The sequence below is a fragment of the Heterodontus francisci genome, chromosome 11 (assembly GCF_036365525.1).
Source record: "Heterodontus francisci isolate sHetFra1 chromosome 11, sHetFra1.hap1, whole genome shotgun sequence".
Classification (NCBI taxonomy): domain Eukaryota; kingdom Metazoa; phylum Chordata; class Chondrichthyes; order Heterodontiformes; family Heterodontidae; genus Heterodontus; species Heterodontus francisci.
In genome coordinates this window covers 76,044,440-76,067,976 of record NC_090381.1, presented here as the reverse complement: position 1 = coordinate 76,067,976, position 23,537 = coordinate 76,044,440, and the positions used below count along the sequence as shown (strand labels likewise).

At 40.4% G+C, this 23,537-nt stretch overlaps 2 protein-coding genes across 5 annotated transcripts in view; both read left to right on the top strand.

Annotated features, from left to right (window-relative positions):
• The window catches only part of LOC137375309 (polyamine-transporting ATPase 13A3-like), a 251,151-nt gene extending 241,431 nt beyond the window's left edge, over positions 1-9,720 (top strand). For all 4 annotated transcript variants that reach the window (XM_068042279.1, XM_068042277.1, XM_068042275.1 and 1 more), the window contains one exon: positions 2,768-9,720. In XM_068042279.1, coding sequence (XP_067898380.1) covers positions 2,768-2,980 — 213 coding nt within the window. In that variant the 3' untranslated portion in view covers positions 2,981-9,720. The remainder of the gene's footprint in view (positions 1-2,767) is intronic.
• Positions 9,721-18,877: 9,157 nt separating this feature from the next.
• On the top strand, positions 18,878-23,042 carry LOC137374904 (leucine-rich repeat-containing protein 15-like). Its single transcript, XM_068041485.1, has 2 exons — positions 18,878-18,964; positions 20,782-23,042. The coding sequence occupies exon 2, from the start codon at positions 20,787-20,789 to the stop codon at positions 22,749-22,751; it is 1,965 nt and encodes a 654-aa protein (XP_067897586.1). The 5' UTR covers positions 18,878-18,964; positions 20,782-20,786; the 3' UTR covers positions 22,752-23,042.
• The last annotated feature ends 495 nt before the right edge of the window (positions 23,043-23,537 follow it).

The following is a 23,537-nucleotide window of genomic DNA, read 5'->3' as shown; positions in this document are numbered from 1 at the left end:
TAGATTATCTGGTCGTCATCACATTTCTGTTTGTGGAAACTTGCTGTGTGCAATTTGGCTGTGCATTTGCTACATTACAACAGTGATTACACTTTAAAAGCACTTCATTGGCTGTAGAGTGCTTTGAATGTCTTGTGGTTGTGAAAGCTGGTATATAAATGCAAGTCTTTCTTTGTATACTGTGTTGGCTGATAGCAGCATGCACATTTGTATCCCTTGAAATAACCCAGTACCATGGGAAGCATTACAATTACAGGCTACATTAATTTATCACCCATAGCTAAGCTGCTTTTTTATTCTCCTTTTTGTTGCTCCAACAAATTTCCCATGATGTAAATTTACCTTTGTCCTGCAAATCAATATTAAAAGGAGGATATAGATAAAGATGGTAGTATAAATACATTTATCACATACCTACTATGTGTATTTTGTGCAAAAGCAAAATACTGCGGATGCTGGAAATCTAAAATAAAAACAAATTTTGGATATATTCAGAAGGTCAGGCAGTATCTATGGAGAGAGAGAAAACACGTTAACAGATGCTGCCTAACCTGCTGAGTATTTCCAGCCTTTTCTGTTTTTACACTATATGTGTACTTTGTGATTGTCTCTTGAGACCAATCTACCACTACTTACAGTGTACAAATGTGCCTGTGGTGGTCAATTCTGATAGCAGTACTAAGAACAGAAAGTGCTGGAACTTTCCGGCACTTTCTGTTCTCCTTTCAGAGTTCCAGCATCTGCAGTTATTTTACTTATCTGATAGCAGTACCACTGATTAAATATGGCCTATTCATCTATTAACCTACAAACAGTTTCATGGCATTAGCTGGAGCGATGGGTGGTACTGCTCAATGGTGTAATATCAAAGTCCAGTTTTGGCATTTTTTAACCATTTTGCTTTGGAATTGAAGGGAAATTGAATTTAAGTGGTGTTTTCTAAATTAGGGTGGATTCACACAATTTTCAAGTTCCCTTTACAGTTATGTGCTGCAGCTGTTGAGAAAAGAGTTTATTTATTAATGGACCGGCACTGAAGATGTTTTTGAAGCTAGATAGTTGGTGTGTGGAATACCACTGCTCATAGTTTACTGAGGCAATAAGAGGCAATTGGCTTATTGTCAGATGCCCCCATTCATTTGAAAATAACAGGAAATAGTTTCTCAAGACCCATCGCAAGGAAGAAAGTATGGTAGCTAGTTTTATCGACAGACCTGCAGGTGAATCCTTGAACAGGGGTAGTAATTAGGCAACCAGCCAGCCCTCCCGCTTCTTTGAAATATAGGACTAAAAAGGATGAAAGGCCATGTAACGGTCAATCAGTTCAATCAAATCTGGGAAGGGAGTCTGGCCTGGTGAGGGGAAATTCATCCTTAGAAAACCAGACAGCTGTCCAAGTGAGCCAACCAGTAGAGATTGTGTGATGTAATTGTCTTGTTTATGAAGAGGTTCAGAAGTTAGTTAAGTTGAAATTTGTTTATTATTATTCTATGATTACTTGCTGTCTGTAAAATGAAGCAACTTAATTCACGTCAGGCCTTGTCACACTAAAGTGTTCCACCTACTGAAAAATTGAAGTGGAAATGAGAAAATCTGCAGAAGACAGAATAGCCAATTCAGATCACAATGGGTCCTTGGTTAGAATATCATATATTGAGCAGTAACAATCAGAATGGAAAATGACTTGACTATTTTGCTATGGTACATTTCTGTCTTTCAGTCTGGACATCAGATGGAATGTGGCCAAGCTACTTAACTAACGTCTTGCCTCTGATGTCCTATTCAAGGCACAGTCCTCACAATTTCCCCTAATTTGACTGAGGACAGTTCAGCCAGATGAACAAAGCCTTTATGGTTGATTGTATTATTTATTTAAGGTTATGTAGTCCAAATTGGAACCCTTTTCTGTAAATAGAACTTACGACAGAAATAGTAGCAATGTGGGATATGAAGCAATACCACTGTATTTCTTTATCCCCAGGCTAATTTGGTTCTACTTCAGCCAGCTGTTAGTCTTGCATATTAGGGATATCTGAGATGGCAGCTACTTGAGATATGGATATTCAGTTGAGACACCGGGTTTCTGAAAGAGATAGCTCCAACCTCCCCAGTTCATCTTCCAACGTAGTATGCAGTATGGGCATAGTATTGTGCTGGAGTACAGCTACCCTCAATTTGAAGCTAGGCCCACTAACCTTGCTGTCTTGGCTTCTTCACCTAGTAGAGGTTCTACCTCCTCTTATTGTCGTTGAATGTTTCTGTTGGTTGTGGAACTATAACTGTCTGTGAGTCTGCACTGGTCCCTGGTACAGTATCAAAATATGGATGATTGGAAAATGAGATGACAAAGCTATGGAGGCATGTAATAAAGTATTGAATAGAAATGGGAAATGTTTGCATGTAGTGGAATTAAAAATTTGATTGAAGTTAGAAGATTGGCAGTATCTGTGTATTGATCAGACTGTCCTTGGTTTTCTGATATGCTGTGTACAGGCCAATTAATAGATACATAAACTACCTTTTTTGATAACTTAAACTAACTAGTGTTAACTCGTTAAGTCACATAAGAATGTAACAGAAGAATATTGCATGATTATCTGTACCACGCATTTCCATATGTTTCATGCAGAAAATTGAAATGAAAATTAGTGCAAGTCTTAGATTGCTACCACAAGTAAGCATTACTGTAAGGTCTTTTTTTTTTAAAAAAACATTTTTTAATTAAATCAGCATCTTCATTTTAACTTTTTCTTTTGCATTTTTGAAGGAGGTCCTTGACCGAAAAAGCAAGAGGTGCTTATCGTTTGTCTTCTGTTCTGAAAAACGAAAACCAAAGGCCAAATATATGCGCCTAGCCCAGGAGTTGTTGGTGGACCTTGATTGGCCTCCAAAGCCCAAAACAACAACAGAAGCAAAAAAGAAACCCAATGAGAACAGTGCACGCCAAAACATTAAAATAACCACACAGAAAATACTTTGATTCAAGTCAACAATACAATATTTTGGCAGCATGGTATAATATAACAATGATGGGAAAGAGCAAGGTGATTAGCCAAGATTATATAAACTAAATGTGAATAATTTGTTATCCAGCCATTGATTTTTATTTCTTTAGGGGAGAAGAGGGACTTAAAGGTTATACAGAAGCATGTTTTCAAAAATAAATTTGAGGTGGGGGTAAAGCAAGTTGAAAATGATTTAAACAATAAAGGTTAAGGTGATATACAGCAACAATGAATCAAATATTTTACGTAACTACCAGTCAATTTTCAAAACAGAATTTTTTTAATTAATTTTTGGTGTTCAGCCCTAAATGTAATGCAGATTTGAGTAAAACTTTAACAATCACAGCAAGCAAGCAAAGTCATACAGCCTGTTTGAAGGAAGGAAAAGTTGTTTGTACATAGGGTATTGCATGTATGCAGCTCTGCTGACCAAACTCTGAAGACCCATTCAATATCTACAGTTAGGAAAGAGCAAATAAATAATATATTAATAGAAGCTGAAATTCAGTATAGCGGGCTATCTGTTTTTATTCTTTATAAAGATAGATTTTGCTTCATGTGCATTAATTGCAGCACAAGCAAAATATTTTTAGTGCTTTTGTTTACTGAAGCCAAACAGAAGTGAACAGTATTGTACTGCAATTTTAAATGATATAGCATAAAAATATCACAAGGCAGTAACATCAATCATGCAGTGCAGTACAAAAGCTTGCCAGTAAGAAGTCCACAGTTTTTCATCCATGAATTTAATGACCCGAAAATCAAGGAAGGGGCACGTGCAATTCTCTATCTGCTTTCAGTAAGTGAAGCTCTGTGCCAAGAGTATACAGGCGATAACTTTGCATAATTCTTGGAGTGGTTTATTGGATGTATCCTCTTTCCCTCAGAAATGAACAATGCATGGAAAAACTTATGTGCGTATCCTTTCAATACTCAATGGTTTAAAGTAAGTGCAGATAAGATTTACAAAGATGTTGCTAGAATTGAGAAAATGCAGCTGTCAGGAAAAATTGGGGCTCTTTTATCTGGAATCGAGAAGACTAAGATGAAACCTAGTAGAGGCATTTAAAATGAAGGGGTAGTGTAGGGTGGATGTGAAGAAACATGTTGGTGAGTTCAGAACAATAGGCATAAATATAAAATAGCCATTAACAGATCAAATAAAGAATTCTCTAGGGAAAAAATAGTGGCAAGAGTGTGGAACTCACTGCCGTTTGCAATGCCCCGCCACAATGTCTGTTCCCTAGCCACCAATTCCATCTTGTCCATAACCCACTTCCTTCACCCCACCATTGGTAGCAGAAATTTCAGCTGCCTAAGCCCTATTCTCTGAAATTCTCTCCCTCAACCTCTCCACCTCTTTCTCTGCTCCACTAAGATGTTGTTTAAAACCTACCCCTTTGACCAAGTTTTTGGTCAGTTGTCTGAATGTTTTTCTTTGGTGTCAGTTTTTTGTCTGATTACGTTCCTGTGAAGTGCCTTGGGACATTTTACTACATAAAAGGTGCCATGTCACTGCAAGTTTTTGGTGATTGAAACAGACAGCATTGATGCACTCAAGGGAAAGCTTGATGTGCAATGAGAGAATGATATAGAGGGCAAGATAGGAAAAGGTGACTAGAATGGGAGGAGGCCCATGGAGTATAAATACTGGCATAGAATATTGTAATGTTGCTTCTAAGTTATTTGGCTAAATAGACTGGACAATATATAGGTTCAATGTGTGAAATTGTTGGGGACTGATAGCAATGGAATTAGGGAAGTTTTTTTCCCCCCCACAGTTTAAATGCACACAAATGTGGTAAGATATGCAACTAGGAACAGTGGATGGAATTTAAAAGATTTCTCAACTAGAACTAAAGTGGTGTCCCTTTTATACATTGTACATGCAGTGTGGTTTTGGCTAAAGGGGCATCTGATTTCTATTTAGCTCAACAAATTGAAATGGCATCATTTTGACCGGTTCCTTATAGATTGTACTGTGCAAGTTTCAAATGGACAATCTTTTGTTACGATGATGAGACCAAGGGTATCCATTATTAGTGCAACAAAACAGAAATTGAATTAAGTCAGAGGCAGATCACTGGCAAAGTGAATTCCATCATTGGGAATGATAAAATCATTTTGTTCAGATTGACACATGTAAAGTAAGGCATTCCTCTGCAGTATTTTCTGCCTGATTAAGTACATATAGATGCAGGGCAAATACATTTGGGGGCTGGATTTTTAGCCTCCACCTAGGGCAGGAATGGATGTGGGCGGGCATGGAATTCCATGCTGCCGGCCTGTGTGCCGGTTCCATCCTGCCCCCAGACCATTTTCCCAGAGATGGGTTGAGGAGTGAACTAATTAAAGACCTATTGAGGCCTATTGTCAGCCCCTGCAGGTCCCTGCAGGCAGCGAGGAGAACAGTACAGCTGCCTGGAGGTGGTCGGCTCAGGTGGGGGGATGGCTGGGTTAGCACTACAGGCAGGCTTAGAGGTTCTCCCAGCCTGGTTCAACAGCAGCTGAAGGCTGCCCTGTGGAGGGGCTCCCCACAACCAAACCCCCCTCACCCCCACCCCAACTCCACGGTGGTGCAGACCTTTTATTTTAAATTTGAAAAAGTTGGAGCAAGGGTGCCTCCATTTTGGGGCACCCTCTCCCTCTCTTACCTGCATGGTCTCATGCTGCTTTCAAGCTGGAGGCTCCAACTTTGAGAGCCCACTCATCCTCCTTAATTTGACGGTGAGCCTGCCCTCCAGCCACTAATTGGTCAATTCAGGGAAAATCACAGGTGAGTGTCTGCTTCTCACACAGTGCAGGCTTCAGGGCCCCTATTTGAGTCTTACAGTGAAGTCCTGAAGCCCATGGGAAAATTGTGCCCATGTTTTTTGAATTTATGGAGCTTACTCTATTAGCCTTAGTTACATTTTTTTGTATATGGTTGATCAGATTTGTGCTCAACTTCACACTAGATTCCAGGCAGATTATAACAATCAAGAACAAATAAAGGTTGCCCATCTTTCGATTCATACAACATTAATTATCCACCCTTCTCCCCCAACCATCTAATATTTCTCTGTTTTTGCCCCACAATTTTCAGCAGTGCTTATAGATATCCTGAGGTTGCTAGTAGGACATAAATCTGCATGACGCATCTTGTCTTATCCTTATGTTGTAAAACTTCCACTTGTTTATCTGTAATTTCAAATTTTGATGTGATGCAATTTATTTTCAACAGCAAATGCATTTAATTTCATGAAAATAGGCATGTGTGTAAAAGGTTTTGGTCCAATGTGAAAAACATTGTTTTTTTCCTCTTCTGTTTGTCAAATTGGAATGAGGAAAGCCTGTGGGAAGTATTTTCTATGCAAACTATTCACCTCAACTACATTTGTATATTGCCTATTGGAGAATATTGGCCCAGCCTTGCTGAGATGCACCATTTAAGATCTGCTTCCATTCTTGGTGACTTTTTGACCTAAGTTATGGGTTGTTGCTGTGCACTTCCTGGAATAGTTCCATTCACTGCAGTGGGAGATGAGACCATGTATTAGCTCAGAACCAATCCAGAGTGACTTCCCATCACAATAACAAGCTCCAGCCTGATAAAGTGTCCCATACACTAACTGACAGAAAGATCTAGTTGGGGGAACATCATCCACAAACACAATGACAGGTTTCACGTACACTGAGGACACCCAGTTCTGCCTCACCATCACCTCTCTCGACCCCTCCACAGTCTCTGATTTGTTTCACTGCTTGTACAACATCCAATATTGGATAAGCAGAAATTTCCCAGCGACTGAGTATTGGGAAGATAGAAACAATTGTCTTTAGTCCCCTTCACCAACTCCATTTCCTAACTAGTAATCCATCTCTGTCCCTGGTAACTGTCTTAGGCTGAAACAGACTGTTAGCAACTTCGGTGTCATATTTGACCCTGAGATGAGCTACTGAATACACGTCTGCTCCATCATCAAGACTGCCTATCTCCACCTCTAACATCGCGCACCTCTGCCCCTGCCTTAGCTCATCTGCTGTTGAAATCCTCATAGGTTCCATTGTTACCCTAGACTTGACTGCTAAAATGGCTGACCTCCCGTTTTTCTACATAACTACATTCCTACATAAACTTAAGCACATCCAAAACTGTTGCCTGTATTCTAACACGCACCAAGTCCCATTCACCAATCATCCCCGTGCTCGCTGGCCGACATTGACTCCCAGTCTGGCAATGTCTTGATTTTAAAATTCTCATCTTTGTTTTCAAGATTCCTCCATGGCCTATCCCATCCCTATCTCTTTAACCTCCTCCAGCTCTACAACCCTTTGACATCCCTGTACTCCTCCAATTCTGCCCTTTTGCCTGATTTATCTGACTCCACCATTGCCAGCTGTGCCTGAACTACCAAGGCCCTAAGCTCAGGAATTCCCTTCTTAAACCCCTCCATCTCGCTACCTCTCTCCTCCTTTTAAGACGCTCATTAAAAAGTACTTCTGACCAAACTTTTGGTCATCTGACCTAGTATCATCTTATGTGGCTTGGTATCAAATTTTGTTTGGTAAAGCTCCTGTGAAGAGCCTTGGGATGTTTTACTATGTTAAAGGTGCTATATAAATCAGGAATGAGAAAATTCTGCCAAATGGGGTTTCGGAAATCTGCCATTGGCTTCTTTCATTCCGTCCTTGACCAAAAGACTGACTTTAAAAAAAAGTGTCGCCAAAGTCATCAGTGCGTTTGTACCCTTGCCAGCTTACCAGTATGAATCCACGCATGTGCATGCTGACATCACCACATAATGATGTCACCAAGCAACGAGCAGCTAACTGGTGGGGGGTGGGTGGAGGGGTGAAGTGGTCTGGAAGCTGTGCTGCATTTATTTCTAGTCCAAACTGCAACTGCTCTACCCAATTTGGTTGCACTTTTGAGCAAATTAATTGCTGAAAATCACATTATTAGAAAATAAAAAATTATGTACAATTAGCTTAATTGGGTATGTTGTTTGTCATTATCCTTCTCCTATCTATACATGCCCAGCCTTAAATGAGCTGCAATGTATATTAGATGCTATTATACTACCTTTAGTCTGAGACCTGGCAGCTATATTGGGAAAAGTTGGCAAGTGCACCAGCTTCCTTATTTTATTAAAAGTCTAATAGCACAATATAGAAATAGATTGGGATTTAACAGATTGTTAGCAGTGCTCTAATTACATGATTCTATGTCTAAAAAAAAATCAGACTTTTTGGTCTTTGGCTACTCTGACCACTGATAAATACATGTTGGAAGGTGCTACAAAATGCTAGATCTGTTTAAAGCTGCTTTAACAACATTTTTCTGCCAGAGACAATTTTTTCAGCATTTTTCAGAGGTGTAATTTTTCAGTTTGTATAGTTTGAACAACAAAATCCTATTCTAAAATGTGACCTATGTTTAACAGCTAAAACTAATGCAGCACTGAATGTAGAGTAAAAGAAAACTATACAGGTTCAGCTGAAAAGTCTGTGAAAGTGGCAAGTGCCCTTCTGATTTTTTCATGATTTCATACCTTACCTTACACACTGTCTGTTATTTGAAGAATAATAAATGGCCCAAATGGAGTCAGATTAACTTTTTTCTTTCCAATATCTATACATCTATTAGGTTATTTGCAGCACTCCATATTCAATAAGCATTTTATTAAAATGAAATAATCTCAGTAATATTGAGACAGAAGTTTATAAATATCAGGCTTTTTGTTCTTGACTATTTAATACTAGTGGCCCTACAACTGAATATCTTTACATCGAATATATATTTTAACCATTTTTTGGCATGCTGACTTAAAAATACAAGCCTACTTGCTGTCCTTGTTCTGTTTCTTGATCAGTTCGCTGCTGCAGAAACATTTAAAAAAAATTAGAGTAAGCAATTAGTTGAGCGGCGTTTAAGTATAATTTTTCAGTTTAAAGTGATTTGAAGATTTTTAGAAGCAACTGGCTCATTTTGAATGCCTATCTTCTTCATCCAGAATGGAGGCTGTTCTGTTAAAGAATTTGCTATATTAGATTTGAATTTTGGAATACTGTATTTTTGATTATATATATTTGAATAAGATCAATAGCTACTACGCTCTAGGTTAACCATTGAGACTACTTTGTTTATTTAGAGAATAATGGGAGCAAACTCGGGCAATAGTAGGCTAACTTAGCAACCATTTTACAAACAAAATACGTCAATTATATTTTAAATGAGTACAAAATAATTTTTGTAATTGTATAAGTTTAAATAAACCTTATTCCTCAGGGGAAGTTTTAATTTTGAATATGCCAGTTTCAGGACTGTTGTTTTTTTTTCAAAAATCTCTAATGTTAATGCCTTCCCATCTATCCCATGCTGAATACTACAAATTGCAAATAATGCTTGAAAATATTTAGCCAAATAAAATATTCTAGCTTGACAAATTTTTTACATCTTGAAATGAACATTTTAAACTTAACAAGAAGATTTTGTATATAGCTATGAAATTTTCTACGTGTAATTTATTCTATTTATTCTGATTTACATAGATCTAATTGCATTGTTGTATAAAATACTTGATAGCAAATTTCCTTTTAGGAATGTAAATACTTAACATTTGTTTAATTACAGCATGCTCTTCAGTCATGCCATGTTACTCTGATCATGCCACAATCTTGTAAGTTGTGTTACTTACAGTTTATTACAAAAGAATAAACATTTACAAATCTATGACTAGCTGTTTGTTTTATTTTATATTAGCATGGGGGGAGGAAGTGCAAAAAAAGAAATCAAATTTTTATTGAACCATTACCTTTTATCCAAATACTCTGCCTAAGACAATGCATTCATCTTAATTGTGTACATGTGTGCAAATTGTAATACATTTACAAGCAGTGGACTGCATTAGGTGCACAAATACTCTTTTTTAAAAATTCTTTCAGGGAATGTGGGCATTGCTGGCTATGCCAACATTTATTGCCCATCCCTAATTGCCCTTGAGAAGGTGGTGGTCAGCTGCCTTCCTGAACCGCTGCAGTCCTTGGGGTGTTGGTACACCAACAGTGCTGTTAGGGAGGGAGTTCCAGGATTTTGACCCGGCGACAGTGAAGGAATGGCGATATAGTTCCAAGTCAGGATGATGTGTGGCTTGTTGGGGAACTTGCAGGTGGTTGTGTTCCCATGCATCTGCTCCCTTGTCCTTCTAGGTGGTAGAGGTCACGTTTTGGAAGTGCTGTCTAAGAAGCCTTGGTGAGTTGCTGCAGTGCATCTTGTAGATGGTACACACTGCTGCCACTGTGCGTTGGTAGTGGAAGGAGTGAATGTTGAAGGTAGTGGATGGGGTGCCAATTAAGCGGGCTGTTTTGTCCTGGATGGTGTCGAGCTTCTTGAGTGTTGTTGGAACTGCACCCATCCAGGCAAGAGAAGAGTATTCCGTCAAACCCCTGACTTGTGCCTTGTAGATGGTGGACAGGCATTGGGGAGTCAGGTGGTGAGTTACTCACTGCAGAATTCCCAGCCACGGCTACAAGATTGTGATTGGTCCAGTTCAGTTTCTGGTCAATGGTGACCCCCAGGATGTTGATACTGCGGGATTCAGCAATGGTAATGCCATTGAATGTCAAAGAGAGATGGTTAAATTCTCTCTTGTTAGAGATGGTCATTGCCTGGCACTTGTGTGGCACGAATGTTACTTGCCACTGATCACCCCAAACCTGAGTGTATTTCAGGTCTTGCTGCATACGGTCACAGACTGCTTTAGTATCTGAGGAGTTCAGAATGGTGCTAAACATTGTGCAATTAGCGATCATCCCAACTTCTGACCTTAAGATGGAGGGAAGGTCATTCATGAAGCAGCTGATGATCGTTGGGCCTAGGACTCATAGAGTTATACTACACAGAAACAGGCCCTTTGGCCCATCGTGTCTGTGCTGGCTATCAAGCACCTACTATTCTAATCCCATTTTCCAGCACTTGGCCTGTAGCCTTGTATGTTATGGCTTTTCAAGTGCTCATCTAAATACTTCTTCAATGTCGTGAGGGTTCCTGTCTCTACCACCTCTTCAGGCAGTGTGTTCCAGATTTCAACCACCGTCTGAAATTTTTTTTCCTCAAATTCCCTCTAACCTCCTGCCCCTTGTCTTAAATCTATGCCCCCTGGTTATTGACCATTCTGCTAAGGGAAAAAGTTTCTTCCTATCTGACCTATCAATGCCCCTCATAATTTTGTATACCTCAATCATGTCCCCCCTCAACCTTCTCTGCTCTAAGGAAAACAACCCTAGCCTTTTCAGTCTCTCTTCATAGCTGAAATGCGCCAGCCCAGGCAACATCCTGGTGAATCTCCTCTGCACCCTCTCCAGTGCAATCACATCCTTCCTATAGTGTGGTGACCAAAACTGTACACAGTACTCCAGCTGTGGCCTAGCTAGCGTTTTATATAGCTCCATAATAACCTCCCTGCTCTTATATTCTATGCCTCGGCTAATAAAGGCAAGTATTCCATATGCCTTCCTGACCACCTTATCTACCTGTGCTGCTGCCTTCTGTGATTTATGGACAAGTACTTCAAGGTCCCTCTGTACTTCCTAGGGTCCTACCATCCATTGTATATTCCCTTGCCTTGTTAGTCCTCCCAAAATGCATCACTTCACACTTCTCAGGATTAAATACCATTTGCCACTGCTCCGCCCATCTTACCAGCCCATCTATATCATCCTGTAATCTAAGGCTTTCCTCCTCACTATTTACGACACCACCAATTTTTGTGTCATCTGCGAACTTACTGATCATACCTCCTATATTCACATCTAAATCAATAATGTACACTACGAACAGCAAGGGTCTCAGCACCGATTCCTGTGGTATGCCACACGTCACAGGCTCCCACTCGCAGAAACAACCCTCGACCATCACCCTCCTGTCACTAAGGCAATTTTGGATCCAATTTGCCAAATTGTCCTGGATCCTAAGGGCTCTTACCTTCTTATCCAATCTCCCATGCGGCACCTTATCAAACGTCTTACTGCTTTACCCTCATCTACACATCTATTCACTGCCTCAAAGAATTCAATCAAGTTAGTTAGACATGATCTCCCCCTGACTATCCCTGATTAATAAAAACAAGAAATGCTGGAATCACTCAGCAGGTCTGGCAGCATCTGTGGAAAGAGAAGCAGAGTTAACGTTTCGGGTCAGTGACCCTTCTTCGGAACTGACAAATATTAGAAAAGTCACAGATTATAAACAAGTGAGGTGGGGGTGGGGCAAGAGATAACAAAGGAGAAGGTGCAGATTGGACCAGGCCACATAGCTGACCAAAAGGTCACGGAGAAAAGGCAAACAATATGTTAATGGTGTGTTGAAAGACAAAGCATTAGTACAGATTAGGTATGAATACACTGAATATTGAACAGCAGCAAGTGCAAACCTGAAGAAAAACAACCTGAAAAAAACACCTACATTGTCCTTCTCCAGAGTGAACACAGATGAAAAGTAATCATTTAAAACCTCACCTATGTCCTCCGGCTCCACATACAGATTGCCCCTTTGATCCCGAATGGGCCCTACTCTTTCCCTGGTTATCCTCTTGCCCTTAATAGACTTATAAAATGCCTTAGGATTTTCCTTTATCTTGCCCACCGGTGTTTTTTCATGTCCCCTCTTCACTCTCCTAATTACTTTTTTAAGTACCCCCTACACTTTCTGTACTCCTCTCGTGCCTCCACTGTTTTCAGGGCTCTGAATCTGCCCTATGCCTTTTTTTTCCCCTGCTCCAAACCTCTATATCCCTTGACATCCAGGGTTCCCTGGACTTGTTGGACCTACCCATCACCTTAACGGGAACATGTTGGCTCGGAACTCTCACTCTTTCCTCTTTGAATGACTCCCACTGGTCTGATGTAGACTTTCCTACAAGTAGCTGCTCCCAGTCCACTTTGGCCAGATCTTGTTTTATCATATTGAAATCGGCCTTCCCCCAACTCAGTACCTTTATTTCCGGTCCATCTTTGTCCTTTTCCATAACTACTTTAAATCTTAGTGTTATGTTCACTATCCCTGAAATACTCCCCCACTGACACTTCTACCACTTGTTCACCTTCATTCCCTAGAATTAGGTCCAGTACTGCCCCTTGTCTTGTAGGACTTTTAGATTTAGATTTAGATTTAGAGATTCAGCACTGAAACGGGCCCTTCGGCCCACCGAGTCTGTGCCGACCATTAACCACCCATTTATACTAATCCTACACTAATCCCATATTCCTACCACATCCTCACATGTCCCTATATTCCCCTACCACCTACCTATACTAGTGGCAATTTTTATAATGGCCAATTCACCTATCAAACTGCAAGTCTTTTGGCTGTGGGAGGAAACCGGAGCACCCGGAGGAAACCCACACAGACACAGGGAGAACTTGCAAACTCAACACAAGCAGTACCCAGAATTGAACCCAGGTCACTGGAGCTGTGAGGCTGCGGTGCTAACCACTGCGCCACTGTGCTGACTCAGAAAGCTCTCCTGTATGCATTTTAAGAATTCCGCCCCCTTTAAGCCTTTTGCACTAAGACTATCCCAGTTCATATTGGGATTACCCTATTATTTTTACACCTCTCTGAGATTTGCCTACAAATCTGCTCCTCTATCTCTCCCTGACTGTTTGGAGGTCTGCCTGTAGTACACTCCCAGCCAAGTGATTGCCCCCTTTTTGTTTTTAAGTTCTACCCATATGGCCTCATTTGAGTAACCTTCTAAGATATTGTCCCTCCTTACTGCAGTAATTGACTCCTTGATCAACAGTGCAATGCCACCTCCTCTTTTACCCCCTCCCCTGTCTTGCCTGTAGATTCTATACTCTGGAATATTGAGCTGCCAGTCCTGCCTCTCCCTCAACCATGTCTCTGTGATAGCAATAATATCATAATGCCATGTGCTAATCATCGCCCTCAATTCATCTGCCTTATTATTAAGGCTTCTTGTATTAAAATAGATGCAATCCAGCCTTGCATTTTTCACTTGTGCCTTAACAGGTCTATATTTGCTCTGCCTTCCAGACTGACTCAGTTTCTCTTTTATATTTGACTGTGCATCACCCCCTACTGTACCTCTATTCTGTATCCCATCCCCCTGCCAAATTAGTTGAAACCCAGCAGCTGTTGCTGCTTTCCCCTGGGAGGTCATACCCCCACCCCCACCCCCACCCCCAACAGTATCCAAAGCGGTATATTTGTTTGAGAGGGGGATGGCCACAGGGGATTCCTGCACTACTTGCTTGTGCTTACTACTCTACCTGGTGGTCACCCATCCCTTTTCTGAATATCCCTTTGTCAATTGCCTTGGCATTTTTCTGTGTTCAAGGTGCGATATAAGTAAAAGTTTTTGTTGACGTGTGGCAAAAATGGTATTCTTTTTTTCAGTTCAAAAGGGCAGGCTGCTGTTCTATGATAAGATAGATGATATACTTACAGAGTAAGAATGTTTTGATGTACCAAAACAGCCACCTATTAATTCAAATTTGTATATTTTAATTTCTCCCAGATGTTTCCCTAAGGCTTACAAATTCAGGATTGCATTTACCTAACATGTGGACACATCTACATAAGCTGCAGGGAGGATTAACTTTGACAAGTTTTGCATAGCCAGCCCTTCTCCTTCATTTCCTCAGTGTCCTTGTATGCAGGGAGACAGATCTGCCATTGGTTGGTGAGGAGTCATGTTTGACAAATTTATTACAGTTCTTTGAGGATGTAACAAGCAGGGTAGATAAAGAGGAACCAGTAAATTTAGTGTACTTGAATTTCCAAAAGGCATTCGATAAGGTGCCACGTAAAAGAATACTACACAAGATAAGAGCTCATGTTTTGGGATGTAATATATTAGCATGGATAGAGGATTGGATAACTAACAGGAAACGGAGGGTTGGGATAAATGGGGTATTTTCAGGTTGACAAACTGTAACTAGTGGAGTGCCACAGCGATCACTGCTGGGGCCTCAACTATTTACGACCTATATTACGACTTGGATGAAGGGACCAAATTATTCTAGCCAGATTTGCAGACAATACAAAGATAGGTGGGAGAGCAGGACAGCAGGTAGTGAGGAGGACACAAAGAGTCTGCAAAGGGATATAGACAGGTTAAGTGAGTGGCAAAAATTTGGCAGATGGAGCATAATGCAGGAAAATGTGATGTTATCCACCATGGTGGGAAGAATAGAAAAGCAGCATATTATTTAAATGGAGAAGGACTGCAGAATGCTGCAGTACAGAGGAATCTGGGTGTCCTTGTACATGAATCACAAAAAGTTAGCATGTAGGTATAGCAAGTAATTAGGAAGGCAAATGGAATGTTGGCCTTTATTGCAAGGGAAGGTATAAAAGTAGGGAACTCTTGCTACAACTATATAGGGCATTGGTGAGACCACACCTAGAGTACTGTTTTGGTCTCTTTACTTAAGGAGCATTAAACTTGCATTGGAATCAGTTGAGAGAAGGTTCACTAGGCTGATACCTGGGATGAAGGAGTTGTCTTTTGAGGAAAGGTTGAGCAGGTTGGGCCCATACTCATTGGTTTTCAGAAGATTGAGAGGTGATCTTATTGAAACATATAAGATTATGAAGGGGGGCTTGACAGTGTAGATGCTGAGAGGATGTTTCCCCTCATGGGGGAATCTAGAACTAGGGGGCACAGTTTAAAAATAAGGGGTCTCCCATTTAAGTTGGAGATGAGGGTCATTAATATTTAGAATTCTCTTCCCCAGAGAGCAGTGGAGACTGGGTCATTGAATTTATTCAAGGCTGAGTTAGATTTTTGATCATCAAGGGTTATAGAGGGGCTGGCAGGAAAGTAGAGTTGAAGCCACAGTCAGATCAGCCATGATCTTATTGAATGGCAGAGCAGGCTCAAGGGGCCAAATGGCCTACACTTGCTCCTGTTTCTTACGATCTTATAAGTCACAAAATTGGGTAAAGTCACACCTCTTAAAGGTCTATGGAAATTCCGTACTACTTTTGAACATCGCCATGAAGTTGAAAGGTAGTGTCCTATTGTTTGAGGGGCAAAATTGTGCAGTGATGCCAGTAGAGGGCAGTACTCGTTGCTGAAGGCTACCCAATTGATAAAGCACAGGTGCAAGCCGCCCATGATACATGGAAGTAAGAGAGCAAGTAAATGCAGCCTCTCAGGTTGTCATAATCAGAGCAAATGTGGGAGAGATTCAGTGGCATCAGAACTAGCAAGCTAAGTATATCCACATTCGTATAGATGCTTGTTCTTCACATCAAAAGTGTTCCCCCAATGTTATTCTTACTTTGCTAAACCCTTGGGGCATTAGCATGCAGACAATATTTGCCTTTTTTTTGCAACATGCCATCGTACAACAGAGGCTGGAGGGAAAATCTTGCAGTGGACCACAGTAAAACCTTGCACATAGTGCGGGATGAAGGAAGTATCAATGGAACAAGTGGTATGTTACAGGAAGATGAGTTTGGAGAGGAACTGTAGAGTGTGAGTGGGGGACAGCTGACTTGGGAGGACGGTTGGATAAATTAATAAATAATGAAAGAGGAGAGGGTGGAGTAGACAGAGCAGTTCTGTGGACAAACTGAAGTCCATGATCTCTTTGCATTTAGTATTGAAGTTGAGGGTGGTCTGTACAGAGCATGGAGGTTGAAAGAGGAATCAGCTTAGGATTGTTTTTGCTCCCCATGATGATTCTGAAATGATAGGCTTGGGTCGCAGTGACATTGCCCGTGTTGGTCATTCTGTAAATGGGCTCGAAACTGTCCCATGAATTTGGGTTCACGAAGGTGGGTGTTGTACTAGGGAAATGGTATGGGTAGGAAATCATTGATTTTTGTACTTCATCAGGTATTGCTCCTGTTCTTTGCACTCGGTACCATATCTGTAAGCAAGCCCTCATCCATGAGGTGGGAGGCATGGTAGAATGCATTGCTTGGGGCAAGGGAACCTTTAGAGAAAGGTACATAGTACAAGAACAGGAGTAATATCCAAATTAGATTGGGGCCAAGATGTTGGAATGTTCACTTGGTGAGGCCCTGGATGAAGAAGACCTTATTCACCAGAGGTTGCTTTTCTTGTGCTTTAAGGAGATGTGTGACAGAGGATTCACTGGGGAGATTGAAAGCTGCTTGGGAAGAGTTGCTGGAGAAATATGGCAATGGAGTTGATGGAATTGTCAAGTTGATCCTGAGGAGCACAGCAGATGGGGTAAATCCTGGAAAGGGGTATGTTGCAGGTCACAGACTAGTTTAAAAGAGACAAGCCAGGAGAGTAGCAGGATTGGAGTTCACTTGGGGAATAATGATGGATGAGTAGGAAATGGAGAGTGGAATGATATAGTAGATTAGTGAAAAGAAAGTGAAAAGGGAGGTGGGAATTTGTAGTATGGGCACAAAAGTGCTTCAGTGGTGGAGAGGCAGTAGAGCTTATGTTGGAATGACAGCTTTTTTTTCATATTTAGTCTTTCATGGGATGTGGGTGTTGTTGGCAAGAGCAGCATTTGTTGCTTGTCCTTAATTGCACTTGAGAAGGTCATGGTGAACTGCCTTCTTGAACTGCTGCAGCCCATCTGTTGCGGGTACACCCACAGTGCTGTTAGGAAGGGAGTTCCAGGGTTTTGATCCAGCGACAGGGAAGGAGCAGCAATATATTTCCAAGTCAAGATGGTGTGTGACTTGGAGGGGAACTTGCAGGTGGTGGTGTTCCCACGTGTCTGCTATCCTTGTTTTTCTAGGTGGAAGAGGTTACAGGTTTGGAAGGTGCTGTCAAAGGAGCCTTGGTGAGTTGCTGCAGTGCATCTTGTGGATGGTACACACTGCAGCCACTGTGCATCAATGGTGGAGGGAGTGAATGTTTCAGGTGGTGGATGGGGTGCCGATCAAGCAGGCTGAATTGTACAGGAAGGTGTCAAGCTTCCTGAGTGTTGTTGGAGCCACGCTTCGTGCAAGTGGTAAATATTCCATCACATTCCTGACTTGTGCCTTGCAGATGGTAGCTAGGCTTTGGGGAGTCAGGAGGTGGGCTACTCATTGCAGAGTTTCCATGAGTATGACTATGGCAGGCTGTTTCTTGACTAGTCTATGGGACAGCTCTCCCAATTTTCGGCACAAGCCCCCAAATGTTTGTAAGGAGGACTTTGCAGAGTCAACAGGGTTGGCTTTGCCGGTGTTGTTTCTGGTGCCTAAGTTGATGCCTGGTGTTCCGTCTAATTTTATTCCTGTTCAACTTTTGTGTAGCGGTTTTGTGTGACTGAATGGCTTGCTAGGCCAGTTAAGAGTCAACCACATTGCTGTGGGTCTGGAGTCACATGTAAGTCAGACCAGGTAAGGAAGCAGATTTCCTTCTTTAAACAGCATTAGTGAACCAGATGGGTTTTTATGACAATCGATGTTAGTTTCATGGTCACCATTACTAACTAGCTTTCAATTCCAGATTCTAGCTTTCAATTCCAGATTTTCATTAATTAATTAAATGTATTAATTAATTGAATTCAAATTCCACCTGCTGCTGTGGTGCAATTTAGAACCCGTGACTCCTGAGTATTAGGCTCTGAATTACTAGTCCAGTGAAATTACCACTATGCCACTGTCTTCCCCTACCTACACCACCGTCTTCCACTTAAGTATTGCTGATATGCATATGCAAGTAGACAGGAACCAGTAACGTAAAAATTAGCCATCATCCATATATCAAGAAAATGAGTGTATTTTAAAAGGAAACTTGAGTAAGTGCAACATTTTTTATCTATTATACTGTGCATAGCAAATTCATGTAATTTGTGCTACATGTAGCAAGGCTTCCTGTCAATTTTTTTTAATCACATGAATGCTAAAGCCACACATCCTTTTGAAAAGTACAAAGTCATTGACTTGGATTGCTTTATATTGCTTGTTTAGGAACAGTCATTATTACACAGATTCACTCTTCTGTGAAGTGGACCTATTTTCAGTGGAGGTAAGACATTAATTTTCCTTTCATCATGTCATATAAAATTTGCAGAAAATACAACAGGTGATCAGTGTAGGAGAGATTGATATTCAAGTGACTTGTACAAATTAAATGGCTGCAATAAGGAATGACAGATAGAATGCAATGTTAAATACATTGATATAGGAAACAAAATTCTTAAGGAAATATAAAAGTTCTAAATGGTGGAAATCTGAATTGAAACCATAGTAAAAATACTTAGCAAACTGGTTTTATTGGAAAGACAAAGACATGTTATTGATTCTGAAACATAATAAAGAGTTATAATAAAGAGCCTAACTTCTCAGGTGCAGGTTATGCTACTGATTTCCAAAACGTTGTATTCTTATTCCCTTTAGCAGCTGGAAAGATACCTAGATACAAAGAGAATTAAAATAACACTGCAAGTTGGGCATCCAAAATCCAGCTGTCCAAAAACCGGACATTCTGTAGTCTGACACACGGAGATTGATCTCTCCCATACTTCTGGAAGCTACTGGAGTGGACTTGCTCTGGCTTATTAGATATAAAATGTCCAAGGTACACGAGAATGTGCAATAATTGCCTAGCTCATGCCTCAATCTTCCAAAAATTACTCCCTGGATAGCAAACAGGAGCAAGAATCGTGGCTTCATTCCTCTTGCCCCAGAGGCATTGTAGCTCCAGTATCCTCTGTGAATTCCAGCATTTCAGAGTAGGGTGGCATGGATTGCACCATCAGATTGGAATGCTAGAATTTTTAGTCGACTGCTTTTGGAGGTTGGGAATACTGGCTAGATCCCCCCCCTCCCCACCACCCCACCTAACTGCCCTTCCCCAAATGTAGAGGCACTGACACCGATCATAGTGTCCCTTCCACCACCTTGCTGAGATCAGATAACTCAATACAGATGTGCGACTGAACCTCGTGTCATTTTCTCTATCTGTGTAGCTCAGTTTCACAGTAGATACAACGTTTACCCAAGTGGGGCATTGTGGGGAAACCATCAATCTGTATTAGGATTCAACAAAATGGCCAGAATTTATCAGTAATGCAATAAATAAAATGGCTACCAAAAACAAAATTAGATGACTTTTTAAAAGAAAAATATATGTAATGCATTAGTATAAGGGGTGGTGGTGGGAGGAATAAACCTTTATTGCATTACAATAAGTTTAAATTTGCAAGGCTTCAAAATTTGGTTTCTAAGAGTTTCAAAAACTGGGGCCAATAGAGACAGATCTACCCCACCCCCCAAAAAATCATGATGAAATAGATCACAATGCATACTGTCACTTGACCATTATGGTTTAGTCAAACTTAATCTACCCCTGGTTTAACTAGGCTTCTGTTGAAATAGGTGTTTACTATAAACTAGCCTACCATTAAGGGAACACCCTCCACAAACTGTTTTTTCACCACTTAGATATATTTTCTCCACTTAGATTACAATTTGTAGCAACTAACGATCCTCAATAATAGAAATAAACTATTTTGCGAGGACCAGAAGAACACATGTATTTCATATTTGTAGAAGTTAGATTTTGAGCCAACTACATTTTTTAATGTACCCAGATTTAAACTGCCCAAAGTTTACATTTTCTTTCATTATGCACTAACCTTTTCACCTTAGTAACCTTTAGCCTTTTTAATTCCTTAACTGAGAATGTTCAAATTCAGTGCTTAACTTGTTGTTACAATTCTGCATAGGTGCAGTAAGTTCATATTATTTATCCAATGTACTAAAAATTCTCTGCTTGAAATAAAATGTGATCTTTACTGAGGCATTCTTACTGGAACATTTTCATGTCCATTCAATTTGCAGGTGAAATGGCTACAGCACAGTGCTTGTATATCTTTGTGACTTTGCAGATACTCAGCCAATGTTTCAGCTGTCCAGAGGAATGTAATTGCTTGACTACAACTGCTAGTTGTGGAATTGAAAGTGGAAAGATACTTACAAAAGTACCTGCGCCTTTGCCAACGAATTTAGTAATTCTGTACATTGTAAACACAAAGATAACCACGATAGAAGAGAACAGCTTTGCAAGTCAAATATTTTTGAAACAACTTGTGCTGAATGGCAGTCTCCTGACTAATGTTTCTGAAGGAGCTTTCAATAATCTATACAATCTTAGTTCACTCATGGTGGCAAACAGTTTATTGGAAGAACTGCCTGTTGGAGTTCTTGACACACTGGTTAATCTTAAACAACTTTATTTAATTCAGAGCAAGCTAACCAAAATAGACCCAGGTCTATTTGATTATCTTATAGACCTGGAAGAACTTCATTTATATCGAAATAAATTACAAACTCTTCCAGATGGCATTTTTGACCATCTTGGGTGCCTTACTAAACTGAATTTAGGGGGAAACATGCTCAGTGTTCTTCCTGCAAAGATATTTGACAAGCTAAGAAATCTTCAAATTCTTAGACTATTTGAAAATAGACTTACTGATATTCCTTCAGGCTTCTTTGATAAACTATTAAATCTCTTTGAACTTACGCTCAATAATAATAATATTACAAAGCTTTGTAGTGATGCCTTTTCTCAACTGCAGAACTTGAATAAATTATCGATATTCAAAAATAGATTAGTTGAACTGCCACCAAGAATTTTTCATAACTTGCCCAATCTTTCCAGATTGTCAATGCATGCTAATAAACTGGTGCAACTTCCAGACAGCACATTTAGTAAAATGGAGAAACTGAAGCAATTACGCTTGGATGATAATCAGCTTGTCACTCTTCCAGATAATGTGTTCAGTAATTTGACTCATTTAAAAATATTGACCTTGAACCACAACAAAATTGCCATCCTCTCAAAGAATACATTTAGTGGTCTTAATGACCTTCAACATCTTTATCTTCATGAAAACCAGCTTTCTATTTTAAGTGAGGATATATTTAGTAACCTTGCACAACTGCAGTATCTCTCACTGTATTTGAACCAACTTTACTCTCTTTCTGGAAGCATTTTTAACAACTTGAATAACCTGAAATACATTCTTTTAGACCAGAACAGGTTGGAAAATGTCCCACAAGGACTGTTTGACTTCTTACCATGTATAAAGGCAGTTCATTTGTACAATAATATTTGGAACTGCGACTGTCGGATTTCTTACTTGAAAAATTGGATTTTGGGAAACCAGAAAAAGGTAATTAAGCTCGATGGAATAATCTGTAATACTCCAGCTGATTTTCATGGCCAGCCTATTCTAACATTGCCTGACAACCAACTAAGATGCAGTTCTGTCCCTTTGACAAGCCCAGCCACCAAAACAGCATGGTTCACAACTAATTCCACCTTACCAACAAATAATATGTCGAAAATGGAGGCATCTCTTCAAACAACCAATCGCACAACAGAACAGCATTGTTCTGAGTGTACGACACAATCAGAAACATTGCAAACGTGGAATGCACCGGATGCATCCACTCAGGGAGCCACAGAGTCTACCACCCCCACCTTGGAAGACACCTCTCCAGAGACCATGAGCTTTACAACAATGGATAATCCTTCTTCAGTCCCTGTAACCAGCAGCAACTCAACAATTGAAACAATGTTTCATAATGAAAGAATGAAGAATAAGATGATTCAGGGACTTCCAAAAAATACATGCAAAATCATTTTGTTTTTTTATATCTTTCTGGTTGTTATACATTTATGTCTTACAATTATTGTTTTATATATTCTGTTTGTCATTAGAAAAATGTTGCTCCGTCAGACGAGCTTCACTGTACCTGTTGTTCTTTTGAGGCTTTCTGAAAGTGCCCAGGATGCCACAGAATAGATTTTCCTGGGTATGAATGAGGTATTGGGCACAGGAAACTTTTTCCCAAAAGAGGCCAGTTGTGACTTCATTTATATGTCAATACGATTTCATGTTTTAGATGTAGGAAATTCACTCTTTTCAAATTTCATTGATGTAAAATACAGGTATCTAGGGTTGCTAAATGTGGTGTTGGAAATGCAAGTCATTTAAATTGGAAGACGGCAAGTAAGTTATGTTTTTCGATTCTGTGTTAATTCATTAATAAATAAGGAGTAAAATGCTAGTCTCATTAATAATGATCATTGAAACTACCAGATTGTCATAAAAACCCATCTGGCTCACTAATGTCCTTCAGGGGAGGAAATCTGCCATCATTACCTGGTTTGGCCGACATGTGACTCCAGACCACAGCAATGTGGTTGACTTTTAAATGCCCTCTGAAATGGCCTAGCAAGCTACTCAGTTGTATTTAACCGCTACGAAGTCAATAAAAAGGAATGAAACTGGACAGACCACCTGGCATAAATCTAGGCACCGGAAACGACAACGGTAAACCCAGCCCTGTCGACCCTGCAAAGTCCTCCTTACTAACATCTGGGGGCTTGTGCCAAAGTTGGGAGAGCTGTCCCACAGACTAGTCAAGCAACAGCCTGACATAGTCATACTCACGGAATCATACCTTACAGACAATGTCCCAGACACTGCCGTCACCATCCCCGGGTATGTCCTGTCCCACCGGCAGGATAGACCCACCAGAGGTGGTGGCACAGTGGTATACAGTAGGGAGGGAGTTGCCCTGGGAGT

Bases quoted from the DNA above. Each gene is read 5' to 3' on its own strand.
- LOC137374904 (XM_068041485.1), top strand. From the start codon at position 20,787: ATGGCTACAGCACAGTGCTTGTATATCTTTGTGACTTTGCAGATACTC.